Raw genomic sequence first — 20,805 nt, 5'->3', positions numbered from 1 at the left:
ATGATATGTCTTGGTGATTTTCTTTTGGGGTCTACTTCTTGAATGGATATATTCTTATCTTTCATCACACCAGGAAAATTCTCTTCCAAAAAAATCTTCAACATTGTTTTCTGTGGTTTTATTTGTCTCTTCCTGTTCTGGAATTCTGATTACATGTAGGTTACTTCTTTGGATGGTATCCCACATGAATCTTAGGCTTTCTTCATTTTGTTTTGATCTTTATTCTGATTGATCATTTTCCAAAGAAGTATTGAGGTATTTGCCTTCAATCTCACTAATTCTGTCTTCCATTGATTCAATTCTACTCCTTTGGCTGTTCAATGTCTTATCTATTTCTGAAATTTAGTATTAATCTTCTGTGTGTAGAGTTTGTATCATTTCTAATTTTTCATTTATTTTGTCATTTTGTTCTTGTATTCACTTTCGACATTGTTCTAGGATTTTCATTGTGTTTTCCTCAATTTTGTCAGTGTTTTCCTTGATCTGTCTCTCAGTTTGTTGAAGAGACCTAAATATATTTCTTCTGAATTCCTTATCAGGGAGTTCCATTGCTGCGTCTTCCTCAGGGATGTGTTTTGGGTCTGTATCCCAGTCCCTTGTTTCTCCTGCTTTATCTTTCTTCTTTGTATGCACTGTGATGCTCTGTTGTTCCAAGGCATTGTGATGTTTTTGTGTTTACATTTAATTGGTGATTGTATGTTGGAGTGACTTGCCCATGATTATCGTTTTCTTTGTTTTGTTTTTATGTTATCTATGTAAGCAGGGTACTGTGCTGTGCTTCTCTGCTAGTTGACAGCACTTATACACTCACTACCTGTTTCATTTCCTGTTGTCAGCCTCCCGTATATACCTGTTGTCCTTAGCAAACACAGCCTACTCGAGGGACCTCCCTGGAATCCAAATGAGAATGCTATCACTTTAAAATCCAAAATGGCCACCACTTGTAAAGATTCAAAATGGCTGCACCCTTGGTCACTTTAAACATCCAAAATGGCCACCGCCCGTAAGCATTCAAAATGGCTGCACCTCAGTCACTTTTAATATCCAAAATGGCCACCGCTTGTAAACATTCAAAGTGGCTGCACCCTCAGTCACTTTAAATATCTAAAATGGCCACTGCTTGTAAACAATCAAAATGGCTGCAGCCTCCTGACAGTGGAAAGTCCACAGCTCAGGTTGTCTCCCTCCTTGCTGCTTCCCCTCCTACTCACAGGCCACCAGCGCAGTTGTCCCTGCAGCCCTTGGTGGCCAGAGCTGATTTTTAGGTCAACTCTTAGGTCCCAACACCACTTGAAAATATTCAGGCTATTGGTCCCCTCAGAGTAGCCAACAGTCCACTGCTCTGACCTTCTCTGTACTCACTGTTTTTGTTCAGTTTTTTTCCACTAGTTGGTACCTAATCCAGTTCCGTATAATTCCTTTCAACTCTCAGGGCTTCAGGATTATCTTCTGTATCTCTTTCAATTGGTGTCTTTTCTCTGTTGAGGAGGGTCTGTGTAGCTTCTCTGCCTATTCCTCTATCTTACCAGAAGTCTTCCTCAACAAGCATTTCTTAAAGGCCTATCATGTGTAAGAGGCTAGGGACAACATGTAAGTTTTAAGTATGCGCAGACCTGATCCCTCCCCTATAAAATACCAAAACCAAATTCACTGCCATCGAGTGGACTCCAACTCATAGCGACCCACTTAGGGTTTCCTAGGCAGTAAATCTTTATGGAAATAGATTGCCCAGTTTTGAATAACCAAGTATGTCAGAAGTTCAAGCATTGCTGTTTCTTAAGGGTGGGCAAAGGTTTTTCCTTCAACTTTTGAAGAAAGATGAAAAATGCTTATGGTCCAGCTGTAGCCCATCCAGAAGAGCCAGACACAGAATGTTTCTTACAAAGAATCAGGTTAAAATACACTTGTATTCAAGGTCACCTTTCAACTTCTGTAGCAATTAAGGTTTTTCTAGATGCCAAGCATATAACAAAACAGGTCCAGTCTATTGACTAAAAGTAAATGAAACTGCAAAATAATAACAATATCTACACATGTTTTGTTTTTCCAAAAGTACATAAGTTGGAATCAATTCCACCTTGAGGAACAATATTTTGTTTTAGTAAAAGACACTGCACGGGCAATGGAAAATAATTAAATCAGTTATGATATGTAGCCAACAGCCACTTCTTGGAAGGAAGGTTGGGCAATCTACTTCCGTAGTGATATCACCTCAGACACCCAAGGAGGGGTCACTATGAGTTGGGTCTGACTCAATGGCACATAACGACAAACAACAAAAATGGTATGTTCTTATGCTGTCAGTAAAAATAATATTTCTAAGGATATATATAATTTTTGCTTAAAAGGCCAGACTTAAAATGGTACATAAATCATTACCTTATTTTTTATAAATATTATATTGAAATGAAAAACCAATAAAGTATTGTGGTAGTTAATGTTGTATGTCGTCTACATGGCTGGACCTGGTTGAGTGGCTGGGCAGCTGGTGGTAGTTATTCCCCATGATGAGACTGACAATCAGCTCCACAGTGGAAGCTACCACAAGCAGCTGAGTAGCTGCCTTAGGGATGTGGTCTGCTTCCCGCATATAAGTTAACAGCTTTGTGAATGGTCTCTAGCTTATGCCACACATGAACCCTGAATGTAGCCATGTCATTGTTCAGCAGCCTGCCATGCTCTGCCAACCTTGGGACTTTCAATGGACTTGAATTAATGGCCTGCTATGTGGTTTGGGAACATTGGGACTGTGCCTTTTACTTGTCAACCTTGGGCTTGTCAGCCTTAAGCAGCCAGCAGCTCAGTGAAGAAAAGCCTCTAGCTTCAGTGGGCTGGGAGCAGAAGGCAGAGCTGAAGCCCGTGGTTGAGGAGTTTTCACCCAGACCCTAGAGGCTGGCACTTTGAACTCGGACTTAAAGCCTCCAAACTGTAAGAGAATAAACTCCTGTTTGTTAAAGCCATCCCATTTTTGGTATCTTCTGTTAGAGTGGCATTAAGTAACCAAAACAGGTATTAAAAATGACTATCACTTAGTGATAGAATTATGCATAAGAATTCTTTCATGTATATTGAGCATAACATTTTTTTGATTTTTGTTTTAGGAATTTTAAAAAATGTCCACATATTTCTTTTAATACAGAAAAGGCTATGAAAGTTTTGATTGATAAATGTTCTCAGTTAATTTTTATGGAAATTTAAAAACCTTAAAGATCACATGTTCAAATTATATCCATTCTCCCATGACAGGAACACTGACCACTCTCAAATTTTATTTGAAATTGGAAGTCATCTAACCCAGCAACGCACCTGTGCTTGAATGTGCTTCCCATCATGTTGGCAAGGGATTGACCAGGCTCTCTTTTAAAGTCTTATTCCTTCTTTGAACTCAGTGCTAGACATTTTTGCCCCCCAATACTGTTAGAATAAAATCTGTCTGCCTAAAGTGGACAGATTAGAACCCAGTGGTTCTAATTCTTCTAACCCAGTGGTTCTAATTCTTCTGTGTGTTTGAATTTTCCCCTGTGAAAATTGAGGAAAAAGGCTCTGAAAGAGGATGGAGTTCCAAGAGCAGTGGCTAAGTCTGGCAGTGAGGCAGAACTTCGGGGAATGGATCCAAGAGGGGTATCCTAAAAATAATGACAAGGAGCTGACTGAGGGTCCAATGGAAGCCCCAGTGAACAGGAAGCCAGCATTGAGGTGAAAACTGGGCTATATTCTCTGGAAAGATAACTGGAGAGAATGTGATGGTAAGTAGGTTTGGAAGACAGAAAAGAGCAAGAATTTGGAAATGTTGTCAGGCACTGTCAAGTTGGTTCCAACTCAAGTGCAATGTGGCCACCACAGAGCAGAATGGACCTGTTCTCTTCCTCACATCCTCACCCAGTCAAGACTAAATTAGACTTCTATGTAGCAACGATTGTGAGGCTGGCACAGGACTGGGCAGTGTTTTGTTCTGTTGTACACAGGGCTGCTGAGTCAGAGCTGACATGTAACAACAACAACATGCTCCTGTATCCTACTGTTGAATACCAATGAGCTTTGTGTCAGCTATAAAAACTAGTTCCTTTTACATTTGCATTTAGGTTCCTGGTGAAGTAGCTGGCATAGGTATACAAGAAAGCAACAGAGGTGTCATTTGAATGAGGTTATCTTACTAGAAAGGCTGGGCTCTTAACTTGTTGGTTGTGTCGCCACATACTTTGTATACTGGACTTAAGCAGTTCTTTCATTGGAGCCACATTCAGGATCTTATATCTGTCCACAGAAGAAGTTCAGTGATCAACAACATAGAATTTGAGACAACTGCTTAGACTCTAATCTTGACTCAAATGATTGTTAGCTGCAGTTTAGCAAGTCACTTAGCCTCTATCAGCTGCATATTCCTCCTCTGTAAAATGTAGACTGCACTGTTTGCTTTGCTTTTGTTTTAAGCACCTTTACAACCCCCAAAAATCAAACCCACTGCCATCTAGTCGATCCCAACTCATAACGACCCACATTTGGTTTCCAAGGTTGTAAATCTTTATGGAGGTAGATTTCCTCATCTTCCTCTCACAGAGCAGCTGATGGCTTTGAACCCCCAATCTTCTGGTTAGCAGTGTTTTTAGTAATAGCTAATATATTTTCTCTGGAGTACCAGTGAAGCAGTGAGTTACGATACTGCACAGTCCCTGCTAATCCCCTTTCTGTTCTGGAGCAAGCACAGTGCTGGGAGTAGCTATTTTTCTCTAATAGTTTTGAGTGCTCTTAAGGCCTCACAATTTATTAGAATAAAATATGATCTTGGAGTATTCTTTAACTTAAGTCACTGGAAACAGTATTTCAGAGGAACACGGGAATGATTACTTTTTATCATTTTGACAGGCAGCATTGGGAAGCAATAATCAACATTTGCCATTGACCTTGAGATAGAAATTCTACGGCAGAGTATGGCTGAGTTTCTTGAATACTCCTTTTTTAGAAAAATTCAAGAAGCTCCAAAGACCATAATATCCCTTCTCTCTATTAAACTTGTAGCATAAGTTTGTCTTCCCTAACACTCCCTGTAAACTGCAGAGAGGAGAATGATGTGATATTTAGATGCCAGCAGGGTCACTGGGCATTAGAATGCCTAGGAGCATTTTGATATTCTCTGAGGAAGTGGAAAACCTCTACCAGATGATCTCAGAGTCGCTGCAAGGCCATTTCTGCTCTATAATAAGGAGAAATTTGGTACTCAGTTTCCAGTGGAACTAAAAGCAAACAAATAAAAAACACCACCACAAAATAACAGGTCCATAGTTGAGGGTATACAATATTACAATCTTCATGGAAAAACAATTTGACATTATTTCTCTCCCTGCTCTGAACTTGGACAGTGGTATCATCAAAATCTAGTTCTTATCTTTCCTAAGGTAAAAAAATCCACTTCATTAAAAGAAAGAAACTATTAAAAGAAAACCAAAATCACTGCCATCAAGTTGGTTCCAACTCACAGTGACCCCTTGTTGGTTTCTGAGGTGGTATCTCTACTAGAAGTAGATTGCCCAGTCTTCCTTTCAAGGAGTGGCTGGTCAGTTTGAACAGCCAGCCTTCTGGTTAGCAATCAAATGTCTTAGGCACTATGCCACCATAGGTCCTAAAAGAAACTATTGTTATTGTTGTTACATACGGTAGAGTTGGACCCGACTCATCCTTCCTTGGATTTCCGAGGCGGTATCAATATATAAATGATTGTTGTTGTTGTTGTTGTTATGTGCCGTCGAGTCGGCCCTGACTCATAGCGACCCCTCCTTGGGTTTCCGAGGTGTTATCACTACGGAAGTAGATTGCCCAACCTTCCTTCCGAGGAGTGGCTTGTGGGTTTGAACCGCCAGCCTTCTGGCTAGCAATCAAGTACCTTAGGTACTATGCTACCAGAGCTCCTATATAAATGATTTGTTGTTGTTGTTATGTGCCGTCGAGTCAGCCCTGACTCATAGCTACCCCTCCTTGGGTTTCCGAGGCAGTATCACTACGGAAGTAGGATTGCCCAACCTTCCTTCCGAGGAGTGGCTGGTGGGTAATAATCATATTGTGTAGAAATTTTGGAAATACATAAAAATACGAATCAAGAAATGAAAATCATCTTTAATTCTACCATTGAGCACTTTTAGCAGAATGAGTTTTGGTAAATCACCCTAGATATAAATATTATTTCATTTATTTCCTAGAATCTATCATTTTTATGATGTTTTATGATGTAAATGATAGATTCTAGGAAATAAATGAAATAATATTTATATCTAGGGTGATTTACCAAAACTCATTCTGCTAAAAGTGCTCAATGGTAGAATTAAAGATGATTTTCATTTCTTGATTCGTATTTTTATGTATTTCCAAAATTTCTACACAATATGATTATTACAACTTAAGTTATTAGAGAAGCATGAATATCTTTTAACAGCTTATGAGAGGGAAAGGAATGCAGTCTGTTTCTTTGATCTGTTCCTACATGACTCTGGATTCAAAACTCTTCTTTATAACTTGCCGTATCACTCATTCATATTAGCAGATCTCACGTTTTACTCACCTTCCAGTGTATGAAGAAAATATATCTAGTGCCATTATTCCTCCAGATTGTTGTTCCAAGCTCACTCTGAACTCTTCCAAATGTTCTGCTGGCACATAAGCAATTCTGGAACAGAACACAACCCAGGATAGTAAAGACAAGTGAAGTTGCCTAAGGCATTTGACTGCTAACAAGAAGGTTGGCAGTTCAAACACACCAGCCACTCCACAGAAGGAAGACTGGGCAATCTATTTCCATAAAGATTTGTTGTTGTTATTTGCCGTCGAGTCAGACTGACTCATAGCGACCCCTCCTTGGGTTTCTGAGGCAGTATCACTATGGAAGCAGTCAAGTGCCTTAGGCACTATGCTACCAGAGCTCCCATAAAGATTTACTGCCTTGGAAACCCAAAGGGGGTTGCCATGAGTTGGGATCAACTCGGTGGTAGTGAGTCTGGCTTGGTTTGGTTTGTCTGGAAAAGCATTCAAAGCAACAGTCCCTTCATTTCTACTTCTTCACAGACTAATTTAATCAGTTTTTTCATCAGAGAATCTAAACTTCAAAAGGATGCAATCTACTCTACACAAAGTATTCTACAGTTAAGAATAACAACAGAAATTACATTTTAATATGCTGCAAATAAATTATGTACTTACCAATAATCATTTGTGGGAGAAAAGTAGCATTATTTTTATTTCCAAACGAGAAAGCTAATGGTAACATTTTAAAATTTGGAAGACTTATAAATTTGTATAATGATAATTGTCAGAAATAACATTAATTCTGTCCAAAGATTTCTGGGTTCCCTAGCAGACACAAATTGTTGTCGCTGTTACTGTTAGGTGCTGTTAAGTTGGCTCTGACTCATGGTTACCCTATGTACAACAAAACAAAACAATGTCCAGTCTTGTGCCATTCTCAATCTTTGCTATACTTGAGCCCAAATTAGGTGTACTTTATTAAAACTCTGGATATCCAATATTACTTTATGTTTTTCCACAATCCATAATCATCTGCAGACATTCACAAGCATTCCATAAAACCAAACTCACTGCCATCGAGTTGATTTCGATTCATAGTTTCTAAGGCTGTAAAGCTTTACAGAAACAGAGTGCCCTATTTTTCTTTCGTGGAGCAGCTAACCTTTTGGTTAGCAGCCAAATGCCTTAACCACTACACCAACAGGGTCTGTTATAAACAAGTATTCCTGATAAATATACAATAGTTCTATTAAGTTATGAACTCTCAAGTCTGAAATGTAACCATTATAAATTTATGGAAAATTTGTCTTACCAATCTGCACCAGTTTCTTATAAATTCACTCTGGTTTCCGGGGGGTGGGGTGGGGAGCATGCTGTTTATACCTGAATGGCCATTTACTACTTCAACAAGTACTGGCTGAATGTCCATTGTGGTAAGGACTAGACTGAATGCTGATGTCAGCTGTAAAATTCAGAAACTGACGTTTTAAAATATAGAAATTCACTGCTATTCTATCAAACTATGAATATAGTTTATGTACTTTTTCAAGTTGACTAGAACACTATCAAATGAAAGTAAGGTAAAAGAAGTACTGTATTTGAAGTCAGTTAAGTATGTTTAATTATAAAATAAGTCTGTATTAAAAAATATACAATATAGAAATCATGAAGATTTCCATCTATCCATAGCTTATCCATTAAGACAATAAGTATATAAAACCTTAGCAATGGAGCACAGAGCTAAAGGAATTCTTTCATGCTACCATAAAATAAATATTGTACCAATGGTACAATTTATTGAGTGTGTGTTAGGGTAACATATAATTTCAGTATATTATCTGTAATTTGATCAAAAGCCTTCACTCCATGAGGTCACTTTAGTATGGAGTGAGAAGACATGATCCTGTGGCTCACCAGGAGGTGAAGTGACAGCAAATGACCACCACTGAATCTACACACATGCTCAATCACAAAAGATGCCCCTTCTCATGAGGCTACTGCCAGCTGAGAAGCACGATACAAGTGGAAGGAGGCACTTTGCCAGGCCCCTGGCACTGCTGGCCACACCTGGCCACACGGCCAAATACAAGAACCCTTTGGAAAGCTCATGGACTTGTTTAGCACAAGCATCAAAAAATGAAACTAAGCTGTTACAAAAATATATTACATCATATATATGCCTTTTATGCATCCAAAAATATGAGTAAAATTGAGTATATTGTGTCAGGAAAGAAGATTATATTTTACACAAAGAAAAATAAAAGTTAAGCTTAAACCTTAACATCTGAAATGCCTATTCAAGTAAACTGACAGTATTTCTGAAGATTTAGTAAAGGTTATCAACTTAAAACAAGCAAAACCTTACAAAAAAAAAGCTAGGAAAAGGCAAAGGAGGCGAGGAGCTAGTATTATTTCAGCATACTGAAAAAAATAATCAGAACAATGCATTTAGTTCTTAAACTGATCTGAGAAAGAAAAGATCTTTCTATCCCCACCAGTGTTGAAATGAGCTTCCCCCTGTATTTGTTCAAAGCTGTTTGTCTTTTTACCAAAAGGGGGGAAGTACAGTACAAACATTTTTCTGTTACTTCAGGTAGGGATGAGAAAGAGCAAGAAAGGCAGTTTTCATAAATATTTAGCCATACAGACAGCAAGGCCACAGGACAATCATCCCACAATGCATTAGTACATGCAGAGCAATTCTAACACAGCCACACAAAACCTCCAAATCACCAACAAAGAACGCCCAAATTGCATTACGGATGTGTAAACACACGGAGAATGGCTTAGGTGAGAGCTGTATTAAAAATTCTGAAAAGTAAACTAACCTTTGGTCCCACATGGAGTGGAAGAAAAAAGAAAACCATTAGTGATGCTGAAATGCTATACGGATATTAATCCAGAGGCCGCGCCTGCACATGCAGACAGGATCTTTCCATTACAAAGGCACTTTAAAGCTTAGTAGGTGGAAAATACAGTTTTCAATTGAGTTCACAATCATCAGTACAATGTGAAAATGTAACAATCTCCCAGCTCTGGTGGAATTTATGTTCTTATGTAAATGCAGAGAAAAGCCAAAATGTATACAGTGCATCTATATCTGGATCCATGCTTCCACTGGGATGTTACAAAAGCAGGAAATGGTTTTCACAGACAAGTTGTAACATACAGCCATAATGAGCTTTTGAATCACCAATACTCACACACAAAAAGGGGCTCGATCGTCAGCAGGTGCTGCGGAAAATCTAGAATGTGAAGCATACGCTGTGGCATCTTTTTACAATGGTGTTAACAAATGTCAATGTCTTGTGCTGAATGTGCGATGCATACATATGTAGCTAAAAGTGGATGCTCCTGGTTGTTTTTTTTCTCCTTTCCACCTCCCTCCCATCTACACCTCCCCCAGAAAAGCATCTGCTCTTTACTGGTGTATATAGCAGTGATTATTAACAAGCATGGAAAAATGTAACTGCAATCAATCTTTTATTCCTTGATCAGGAATTCATCCCACACTTTGGGTTAAAGCAGGTGAATTCTGATTCAGCTCAGTAATTATCTGGCAGATGTTAGAAGCAGCTGCTGCTAAGCACAAAACCCTGGCTATTATTACAGAAATATAAGAGCTCCTGGCAAGGTGGAGTGAGAAGTAAAACAGAATGCATTCTAGTGAGGCTTCACATCTGGTTTTCCATAGAAAATAATGAAACCTGGAACTTAAACTGGCTATTCTTGAACTCTTGAAACTCAAATTATCCACCCAGGCAAGCATGAAAGCATACACACAAAGTTGCTAGCAAGCTATCATAAACGGAGGAAAAAAAAATAAAAATCCAGTGCATTGTCTCAATAAGTAATGCTTCTCCTAAAGTCAATCAGTTATGCAACTGAACCATTTAACATATTTTAGTTTAAGTCCCTATAATGCACTTCTCTACCCTTGGCCTGGATTAAGCTAGGTTCATAATAGGTAATAAAAGAAAGAGATGGGGATGGAGCTGGGATCCAAGCAATGATTGCAAAGCTTCATTGGCCAGAGGCAATGTTATAGTTCCACTCAGAATAAGGGAAGGACCAGACTTTTTTGTTGGGGGGATAGCTCACAGCTTTCAAGGTAATTCTAAACTTTTTGGCTCACAAGAAGCAAGTGATAGAGGGGACAGAGCCAAAAACACTTCATGTAAACTGCATGGAAAACGCTGCTCAGACTACTTTCATTTTGTCATTTAACACAATTTTTCTCAAATAGGATTATATAAAAATGATGTCAGCTTCTTTTTACTCATTCTTCTACCCAATGAGTCAAACTCTATAAACATACTGAATGACAGCATTAGTAGAAATCAATGTGTTCTGTGAGTGTGTAAGTTTTTGTTTTTTTATGTGGGTGTATGTGTGCATGTGAGAAATAGAGAGACTGACTGAATGATTGATTGGTTTTCAGGAGAGGAAAGGTTGCAGATTTTTCTTTCTTATCTTTCAAACGTAAGATTCTACAATACATTTTGCCTCCCGAGATCCTAAAGCAATTACTTATTAGAATACCTCTCTAGATATCCTTCATTGTCCTAATAAAGCCTCCTCCCACGTGAAATTGATAAATTCTGGTACTGAGTCTGAGGACAGGGCAAAAAAAGTGGGGAGAGGGAATATCTTTTATGCTTGACAAAAACCCAAACCAAACCTACTACTATCAAGTCAATTCTGACTCATAGCAACCCACGTAGGGTTTCCAAGACTGTAAATCTTTACAGAAGCAGTCTGCCTCATCTGTTTCTTTCCCATGGAGTGGCTGGTGGGTTCAAACCTCTGACCTTTTGGTTAGCAGCCCAATGCCTTAACCACAGCAACAGCAGAGCTCCTTTTGAGCTTGATAGTGGGAATAAAATGTATCTGATGAATTTTTGGAGTTGGCTAGATATTTAACTTATGCTAAATTGTTGTTACAATGGTCTGATAGTTTGGTCATATTTTAAATTCTATAGTACATTACAACTGAGGGGTTAGGCTGACACTAAGCAAAAATTCTGGCAATCAGAGTTCCAAAAAGTAGGCAAGGGGCCTACATCAGTGCACATAGCATAGCACACATTTTATTGTACAATAAATCAAATGATTAAGTATTAGGCCATCTGCATTTTATACTAAATCTAAACTATGTAAGTTAAAATCCTTGCAAGAAATAGTCTACATGTGGATCTATATCACTCATGTTTTAAGCAGAAAGAATAAACATTAGCCCCCAAGTGGTGAAGCAAGTTTCTCTAGTGTAGAGGCATTGATGTTTTTAATGATGATCACTTGTACTTGTATTATTAAAACAATTAAGGAACAGTCACATAATCTGATGATTTGATGAATTTTAAAGTAAAAGTTGAAAAGGCATGCAAAAAATATGAAAGCCCATTAGTGAAGTTTCTGCTTAAATATACGCCTTTTGTGTAAGAAGCAGAATCCACTCCAAACACTTATGATACATATTTTCTGCTTTTTATTGAAGGCGTAATGAAAATCAGTTGTAAATATAGTTTTCTTACCACAGCTCTATCAATACATACTTTGCAAAATAACCAGTAATGCAGTTAGCAAAATAATATTAATAAAAAAAAATCCCATTATCTAATAATCATGACATCAATTTAAGGTAAACAATCTTTTCCTGTACTCTTATTCTACTATTCTGTCCCTTACATATATTAAATGCAAATATTTGAAAGATTAATGCTAAAGAAAAAAGCCAAGCTACTGCATTGATGAAATATGAAAATAAAGTCATGAAATGATTTTCATTTTGGCTTAAGGAATGTTTTGCAACCTAATAACCAAACTACATATATAAAATGCTTTTAGTACATTATAGGATTATGGGACACTTTTAAAAACTTCCTGACAAAATATTTCATGTGAGCTACAATCTGTCTATATCAAAATACTAGTGAATCCCCCTGGAGCATGAGTTAGTTTGAGAAAGGGCAAGTTATGGGTCAGCCTGGAACTATTCTATAGGGTCTTTTCCATGTCTGCCTCTCAAAGAGCTAGCCATAGAGGTAAATCGAGTAGTGTATAACTCCTCGTAGTGAGGCCAATCCAGGAATCCCCAGTGGACCCTCTTGCTCCATGGATATCTGAGGCCTAATATCTGGCTCCAGCGTAGCTATGGAAACCCCAGAAACTCTGGGAAAAACAAGCCACATGGAATATTTATCAAAGTTTAGTAGTATTTCTTGCTACCATTGGCTTACCTTTTGGTCCACTGATAGTACCAAATACACCACCACTTTTTCCAGTGGCAATGTCTATAATACAAAGGTTGACAGGAAGAGTTTTCGCAGAAGTCAGTGGAAAAGTACAATTAAAAACACAAAGCCGTACTTTTAACACTGCTATGAGTCGGGGCCGACTCGACGGCACATAACAACAACAACAACAACAACATAGTCTTAGAGAAGCACTGCAATCAAGAACCATTCAGAAAATCAAATTCTTAAGTCATTTATGTTAAATGAGCAGGTGATAATTTCTCATTTCAACAGAAGCATATACTGAAAAAAAAATGTGATAAATGAATGGAAATTCCTGCGTTTTCCAAACAAACTGGGATCCAAATGATACCTACTTTATGTCAGGCCCAATAAGTGAATGTCTTCTCAACATTGCTCGTGCCTGGGCATTGGTTAAACTGATGGTAGATTCTTCATTAATGGACAAAATGCAGTCCCCAACAGCAATCCGGCCATCTCGACTGATGGCACCACCATGAATAATGCTTCGAACAATCATCCCCAAGCCATCTTTATTAGCACTTACTGTCATCCCTATGATAAACCGGGATAAAGAGATATATTAAATATATGAATTTCAAATTTGTTTTAATTTAAATTTAATATCTATGGATTCATAGATATAAGAATAAGGGTAACTACTTTTAGGCAATAAAAAATAACGTGAAGGAAAGGAACATTTTTTTTCTAACAAGAAAAATTTTAAGTATATTTTAAAATATTTTTGGAATTTAAGAGGTAAAAATACTCCATATTGAGTATATTAGAGATGAAATAGATTGAGACTATAACTCATAACCAATTAAGTCGATTCTCATTCATAGTGACTCTATAGGACAGAGTAGAACTGCCCCACAAGGTTTTGAAGGCTGTAAATCTTTACAGAAGCAGACTGCCTCATCCTTCTCATATGGAGCAGATGCTGGGTTTGAACCATCAGCCTTTTCGGTTAGCAGCTGAATGCTTTAACCACTGCACCACCAGAGCTCCTTAGGTCTACACTACAGAATGAGTGTAATTTAGACTATTTGATGTGTTGCCCACTACACAGAAAGCTCCCTCAGGGGGATATGTACTACTTGACAGTATAGAATAAATTTTATAGTAGTAATTGATTTCTTATAAAAAGCAAGACTACAAATGGAAAATTAGTTCTATAAGTAGCTCTGGTGGCATGGTGGGTTGAAGCATGTGGCTGATAACCAGAAAATCAGTGGTATAAACCCAGCAGCTGTTCTCAGGAGGAAGATGAGGCAATACTACAGCCTTGGAAACCCAATTGGGGCCACTATGAGTTGGAATTGACTTGATGGCAGTGGTTTTTTTGTTTTTTTTTTTCAGTTCTATAAATCAAATGCTCTGTTTTCCCTTATCTCTAGATCATTTGTTCATTCAATGTTTTTGTGCTGTATGCTTACTCTGTGCCATGTACTACACCGGTTCTTGAGATAAAAAAAGTATAGCATATTGTTCCTAACATCAAAGTGCCTTTATATAAGTCTTAATCCTCAGAGCCTATTACAGTGCCTCACTGTGTAGTAGTCTGTTCAACTGAAGTGATGTGGACTTAATTCTAACCTATTCCCATTTTATTGCCAAATCTGAACTTCTGTGAGCTCCATATGTGGATATTCAGTGGCCCTCCTGGCATGTCTCCTGATGTCTCACAAGAAATGCAACCTTACAAAGCAAAAAAAAAGACCTCATTGTGTTGATTCTGACTCATAGCGACCTCCACTGGGTTTCCAAGGCTGTAAATCTTTACCAAAGCAGACTGCCTCATCTTTCTTCCATGGAGCAGTTGGTGGTTTGAAGTGCCAACCTTCTGGTTAACAGCCAAATGCCACAGCCATCACACCACCAACACTCCTCAGCACAAAATTAAGCATTCCATTTTCACCTCTCCTTATTTCTCCATTTGATTCTCCTTCTGGGTAAATAGTATCACCATACTACTCTCCACTACTCAGAGCAGAAATGTGGGAGTTGTTATTGATTCCAATTCCTTCTCATCTCCTGTTTTCAATCCACCACCAATCCTGTCAATTCTGCCTCCAAAATTTATTTTGAATCCATTCGTCATTCTCTATTTCCACAGTAACCCTAGGCCAAGCCACTACCATCTCTTGCCAGGCTTTATATAGTACTCCTACCTGGTCTCTTGGCTTCCCATGTGGTCATGGCCAATGCCTTGTTCTCACAGCAGACAGAGACCACTCAAAAGAAGATAAATAGCACCACATCACTACCTTGCTTAAAAACCTTTGTTGTTGTTAGGTACCATCGAATTGGCTCTGACTCAGCAACCCTATGTACAACAGAATGAAACTGCCTGTTCCTGCACGATCCTCACAATCCTTGCTATGCTTTTGCCCATGCTGCAGTCACTGTGTCAATCTTTTAGTAGCTTGCTATCATGCTAGCATACAACACAACTGCTTAGCATAGTCTGTAAAGCACTTCTGGCTAAGCCCCATGCTGCTACACAAACTTCCTTTGTGCCATGTCCTCCCTGCTTCAAATATAGTGACAGTCTTTCAGAAATGCAAACACACTTAGTATCTCCTCATTTCAGTTACTGCCTGATACTATTTTTCTGCATATCTTGCCTTGCCAGCAGCTACCTCCTTCTCACTCTTGGACATCACTTTCCTCAAAAAAGCCTTCACAATACATCCTATCTGACCTAATGTTCCCTCTGTACATTATTCTCACCCTGATTTCTTCAAAAGCATAGAACTTGGACTTCAGGTAAGATGGCAGAATAGGCAGACAAGCTACACAGACCTTCTTCAACAAAGAAAAGAGAAATCAATTGATAGAGATACAGAAGATAATCCTGGAGCACTGAGCTCTGAAAGGAGGTGTACAGGAGTGGATTAGGCACCAACTAGTGGAAAAAACAGAATGAAAAGAATGAGTATGGAGATGCATGGAACTGTGGACTGTCAGCTACTCTGAGGGTATCAACAGTCTGAATATTTCCAAGTGGTGTTGGGACCTGAGAATTGATCAGCCCTAGTTGCCAAGGGCTGGAGGAACAACTGCGCTAGTGGCTGATGACCAGGAAGGGAAACAGCAAGGAAGGAGAAGCCTGAGCTGTAGAATTTTGGCTGTCCAGAGGGTGCAACCATTTTGACTGTTTATAAGCACTGACCATTTTGGATATTTAAAATGACAGTATTCTCATTTGGATTCCAGGGGCCTAAGAATAGGTTCCATTTGCCCAGGATAGCAGGGACATAGGGGAAGCTGACAATGGGAAAGGAGACAGGTGGTGAATGTATAAGTGCTGCTAGTTAACTAATAGAGGAGCACAGTACCCTGCTTACATAGATAACATCCAAACAAAACAAAGAAAATGAAAATCGTGGGCAAGTCACTCCAACATACAATCACCAATTAAATATAAACACAAAAACATCACAATGTCTCACAGAAAACAGAGCACTGTGCATAAAAAGAAGATAAAGCAGGAGAAACAAGGGACCAGATTAGAGACCTAGAACACATCCCTGAGGAAGCAGCAGCATTGGAACTCCCCAATAAGGAATTCAGAAGAATTATATTTAGGCATCTTCAATGGATTGAAAGATAGATTAAGGAAAACACTGACAAAATTAAGGAAAATGCAGAATAAAACCCAAGAACAATTTAAGAACATTTAAGAAGAAAATACAAGAACAAAATGACAAATGAAAAATTAGAAATGATACAAAATCTACAGATAGAAATCCAGAAGATTAATACTAAATTTACAGAAATAGATAACACATTGAACAGGCAAATGAGTAGATATGAATCAATGGGAAGACAGAACTAGTGAGACTGAAGACAAATACTTCAATACTTCTTTGGAAAGGGATCAATCAGAAAAAAGATCAAAACAAAATGAAGAAAGCCTAAGATTCATGTGGGATACCATCAAAAGGAATAACCTACATGTAATCAGAATTCCAGAACAGGAAGAGACAAATAAACCAAAGAGAAAATAGTCAAAGCTTTGTTGGAAGAGAATTTCCCAGGCATGATGAAAGATGAGAAGTCTAACAAACACCAAACAGGATAGACTTCAAAAGAAATTTACCAAGACATATCATCAACAAACTCACCAAACCAAAGACAAAGAAAGAATCCTGAAAGCAGCATGGAAAAAAATGAAAATTTACGTACAAGGGGCAAACAATAAAAGTAAGCTCAGATTTCTCAGCAGAAACCAGCAGGCAAGAAGATAATGGGATGGTATACATAAAATCCTGAAAGAAAAAAAAAAATTTCAGTCAAGAATTATATACCCAGCAAAATAGTCCCTCAAATATGATGGTGAAATTAGGAGATTTCCAGATAAGCAGAAATTAAGGGACTTTGTTAAAATTAGAACAGCCCTACAGAAGATACTAAAGGGCACCCTTTAGACAGAGAACCAACAACAGAAAATAACAAGCAACCATTAACACACATGAAGACATAATGCAGAAACCAACCCAGTTATGGAAGTATCCAAAGTAAATATCCCTATAAGATTGTAAACAGGGAACCAGAGACATCAATTGACGAATGAGGACAACTACAAACCAAAAAGTAGGAGAAAATAGTGTAGTTACAGAATTTCTAAATGGTGAAGAAGTAAAGACAATTGCAAGATAGAACAGACTGTTCTAAACTTGGGAAGAAAATTATAAATCACAGGGTAACCTCAAAGAAAAATGATAAATCTTCACATCAAAATAAAAAAAAGGACCAGCACAAATATTTAGCAAACACGAAAACAATAGCAACAAAGGAAGTGATAACAGAATTCATTAAAAAAAAAAAAAAAAAAAAAACCCAAGCTCAACACAGAAAACTATATGGAACAAAGAAATCAGCAACACCACGAAAAAGCACATAACAAAATGACAGCAACAAATTCATACTAGGTGATAATTATACTGAATGTCAATAGATTGAATGCATCACTCCAGAGATGGACAGTTGCAGACTGGGTAAGAAAACAAAACCCATCAATATGCTGTCTGTAAGAGACAGACTGTAGAAAGACACAAATAGACTAAAAACCAAAGGTTGGAAAAAGATATATCAAGTAAATGGCAACCATACAAAAGCAGGAGTGACAGTATTAATTTCTGATAAAACTAACTTTAAGACAAAAAACATCGTAAGAGACAAGGAAGGACATTATATAATGAATAAAGGATGGATTGAACCAGAAGATACAACAATAATAAATATCTATGCACCCAATGAAAGACCCCAAAACACATAAACCAGACTCTATCTACCAGAACTGAAAAACCAAATAGATGACTCCACAGTCATAGTAGGAGACTTTAATACACCACTTTCAACCACAGGTAGAACAACTGGAAAGAAACTCAACAAAAACACAGAAGAACTAAACAATACAATGCACCAACTTGACCTTATAGACATCTACAGAGCATTTAACCTAACAACAGCAAAACATACATCTTTTTCTAGTGCCCATGGAACATTCTCCAAGACAGACCATATGTTAGGCCACAAAGCAAGCCTCAATAAATTTAAAAACATTAAAATAATGAAAAGCATTTTCTCAATCATAATGCTGTGAAATTAGACATCAACAACAGGAAGATGAATGGAAAAAGAGCAAACACATAGAAATTGACTAACACCCTCCTTGGGTAATAGAAGAAATGAAAAAATGAAATTAAAAAATTCCTTGAATCAAATGAGAATGAAAAATCAGCATACCAAAATCTTTGGGACACAGCAAAAGCAGTGATCAAAGGCCAATTTATAGAAATAAATGTACACATCAAAAACAGAAGAAAGAGCCAAAATCAACACCTTAAACCATATAATATCTCCAACAATTCAAATAAGAGCAGTAAAAAATCCTATAGTCACCAGAAGAAAAGAAATAATAAAGATTTGAGCAGAAAAACAGACAATAGAAAAAACAGAAAACAGAAAAAAAATCAACTAGACCAGAAGTTGGTTCCTTGGGAAGGTTATTAAAATTGACAAACCACTGGCAAATCTAACAAATGAAAAGAGAGTGAGAATACAAATAACATGAATAAGAAATGAATTGGATGACACCACAAAAGAACCAACAGAAAATAAAAAGATAATATCAGGATACTATAAAGAACTATACTCCAACAAACTTAAAAATCTAGAAAAAATGGACAGGTTTCTATAAACACAATACTTACCTAAACTAACACAGACTGATGTGGAAAAGTTGAATAGATCCCTAACAAAAGAAGAAATTGAACAGGTCATAAAAAAAGTTACCAAGAAAAAATGTCCTGGCCCAGATGGTTTCACTGGAAAATTCTACCAAACATTCAGAAAAGAACTGACACCAATGCTATTCAAACTATTCCAAAACATAAAAAAAGAACGGAATCCTCCCAAATTCATTTTTTGAAGCAAGCATAACCTTGATAGCAAAACCAGGTAAAGGTATCACTAAAAAGGAAAACTACACACCAATATGTCTCATGAATACAGATGCAAAAATCTTAAACAAAATCCTAGCCCAAAGACTCCAACAATATATCAAAAAAGTGGGGTTCAAATCATGCATGCAAGGATGTTTCAACATTAGAAAAACAATCAACATCATCCAGCACATAACTAAAACAAAAGAACTACATGATCATATCAATTGATGCAGAAAAGGCATTTGATAAAATCCAACACCCATTCCTCATAAAAACTCAGCAAACAGGAATAGAATGGACATTCCCCAGCACAATAAAGGGCATATATGCAAAACCAACAGCCAACATTATTCTTAGTGCAGAGAGACTGAAACTATTCCCCTTGCAAATAGGAACCAGACAAGGATGACCTCTATTACCACTTCTACTCAACATGGTATTGGAATCCTAGCCAGGAATAAGGCAAGAAAGGGAATTTAAAGGCATCCAAATTGGTAAGAAGTCAAACAATCCCTATTTACTCATGATATGATCCTATAGCGAGAAAACCCAAGAGACTCAGTCAAAAATTTACTGGAACTAATTGAGAGATTTAGCATTGTGACAGGATACAAGAGCAACATCCAAAAATCAGTTGGATTTCTCTACACCAGCAAAAAGATTGCTGAAAAAGAAATAAGGAAATCAATACCATTTACAATAGCTATCAAAAAATATAAAAATAAAAGTACTTGGGAATAAATCTTATCAGAGACACAAAAGACCTGTACAAAGAAACTATAAAACACTGCTTCAAGAAACCATAAGAGATTTACATAAATGGAAGACCATACATGTTTGTGGATAGGAAGATTGAACATAGTGAAAATGTCACTACTACCTCAAGCAATCTATATAGTAAATGCAATCCCAATCCAGATCCCATCAACATTCTTTAAGGATACGGAAAAAAACAATCACTAACTTTATATAGAAAGGAAAGAGACGACCTCGGATAAGCAAAGCATTATTGAAGAAGAAGGACAAAGTAGGAGGTCTCACACTCTGGATCTCAAAACCTACTATATAGCCATAGTAGTGAAAACAGCCTGGTACTGGTACAATGACAGACATATACACCAATGGAATAAAATTGAGAACCCAGAAATAGATCCATCGACCTATGGTCAGCTGATCTTTGTCAAAGGGCCCAAATCCATTAAATGGAGAAGAGATTGTTTAACAAAAGGTGCTGGCAAAACTGGATATCCATTTGCTGAAAAATGAAACAAGATCTGTACCCCACACCATACACAAAAACTAACTCCAGATGGATCAAAGGCTTTAATGTGAAACCTAACACTATAAAGTTCCTCAAGGAAAAACGAGAGGCAAATTTAGGAGATCTAATATATGGCATAAATAGACTACTAAACATAATCCAAAATGTACAAACAGCTGAAGATAAACTAGATGAATGGGTCCTTTTAAAATTAAATTTTTATATGTTTCCCAAGACTTCTCCAAAAGAGTCAAAAGAGAACCTACAGATTGGGAAAAAATATTTGGCAATGACATACCTGACAAGGGACTTAGCTCTA

The 20,805-nt window shown here is 37.5% G+C and overlaps 1 protein-coding gene across 1 annotated transcript in view; it reads right to left on the bottom strand.

Annotated features, from left to right (window-relative positions):
• Positions 1–20,805, bottom strand: part of MPDZ (multiple PDZ domain crumbs cell polarity complex component) — a 225,587-nt gene that overhangs the window by 81,976 nt on the left and 122,806 nt on the right. Inside the window, exons 21-22 of the mRNA XM_042781301.1 lie at positions 13,124–13,322; positions 6,551–6,655 (exon numbers count right to left, since the gene is read on the bottom strand). Coding sequence (XP_042637235.1) covers positions 6,551–6,655; positions 13,124–13,322 — 304 coding nt within the window. The remainder of the gene's footprint in view (positions 1–6,550; positions 6,656–13,123; positions 13,323–20,805) is intronic.

This window comes from Orycteropus afer, unplaced genomic scaffold (genome assembly GCF_000298275.1).
Source record: "Orycteropus afer afer isolate SDZICR_OR568_19922 unplaced genomic scaffold, OryAfe1.0 scaffold00102, whole genome shotgun sequence".
In the NCBI taxonomy this organism is placed as follows: domain Eukaryota; kingdom Metazoa; phylum Chordata; class Mammalia; order Tubulidentata; family Orycteropodidae; genus Orycteropus; species Orycteropus afer.
Note: the sequence above shows the minus strand (reverse complement) of the source record. Positions and strands in the feature narration are given on the sequence as shown.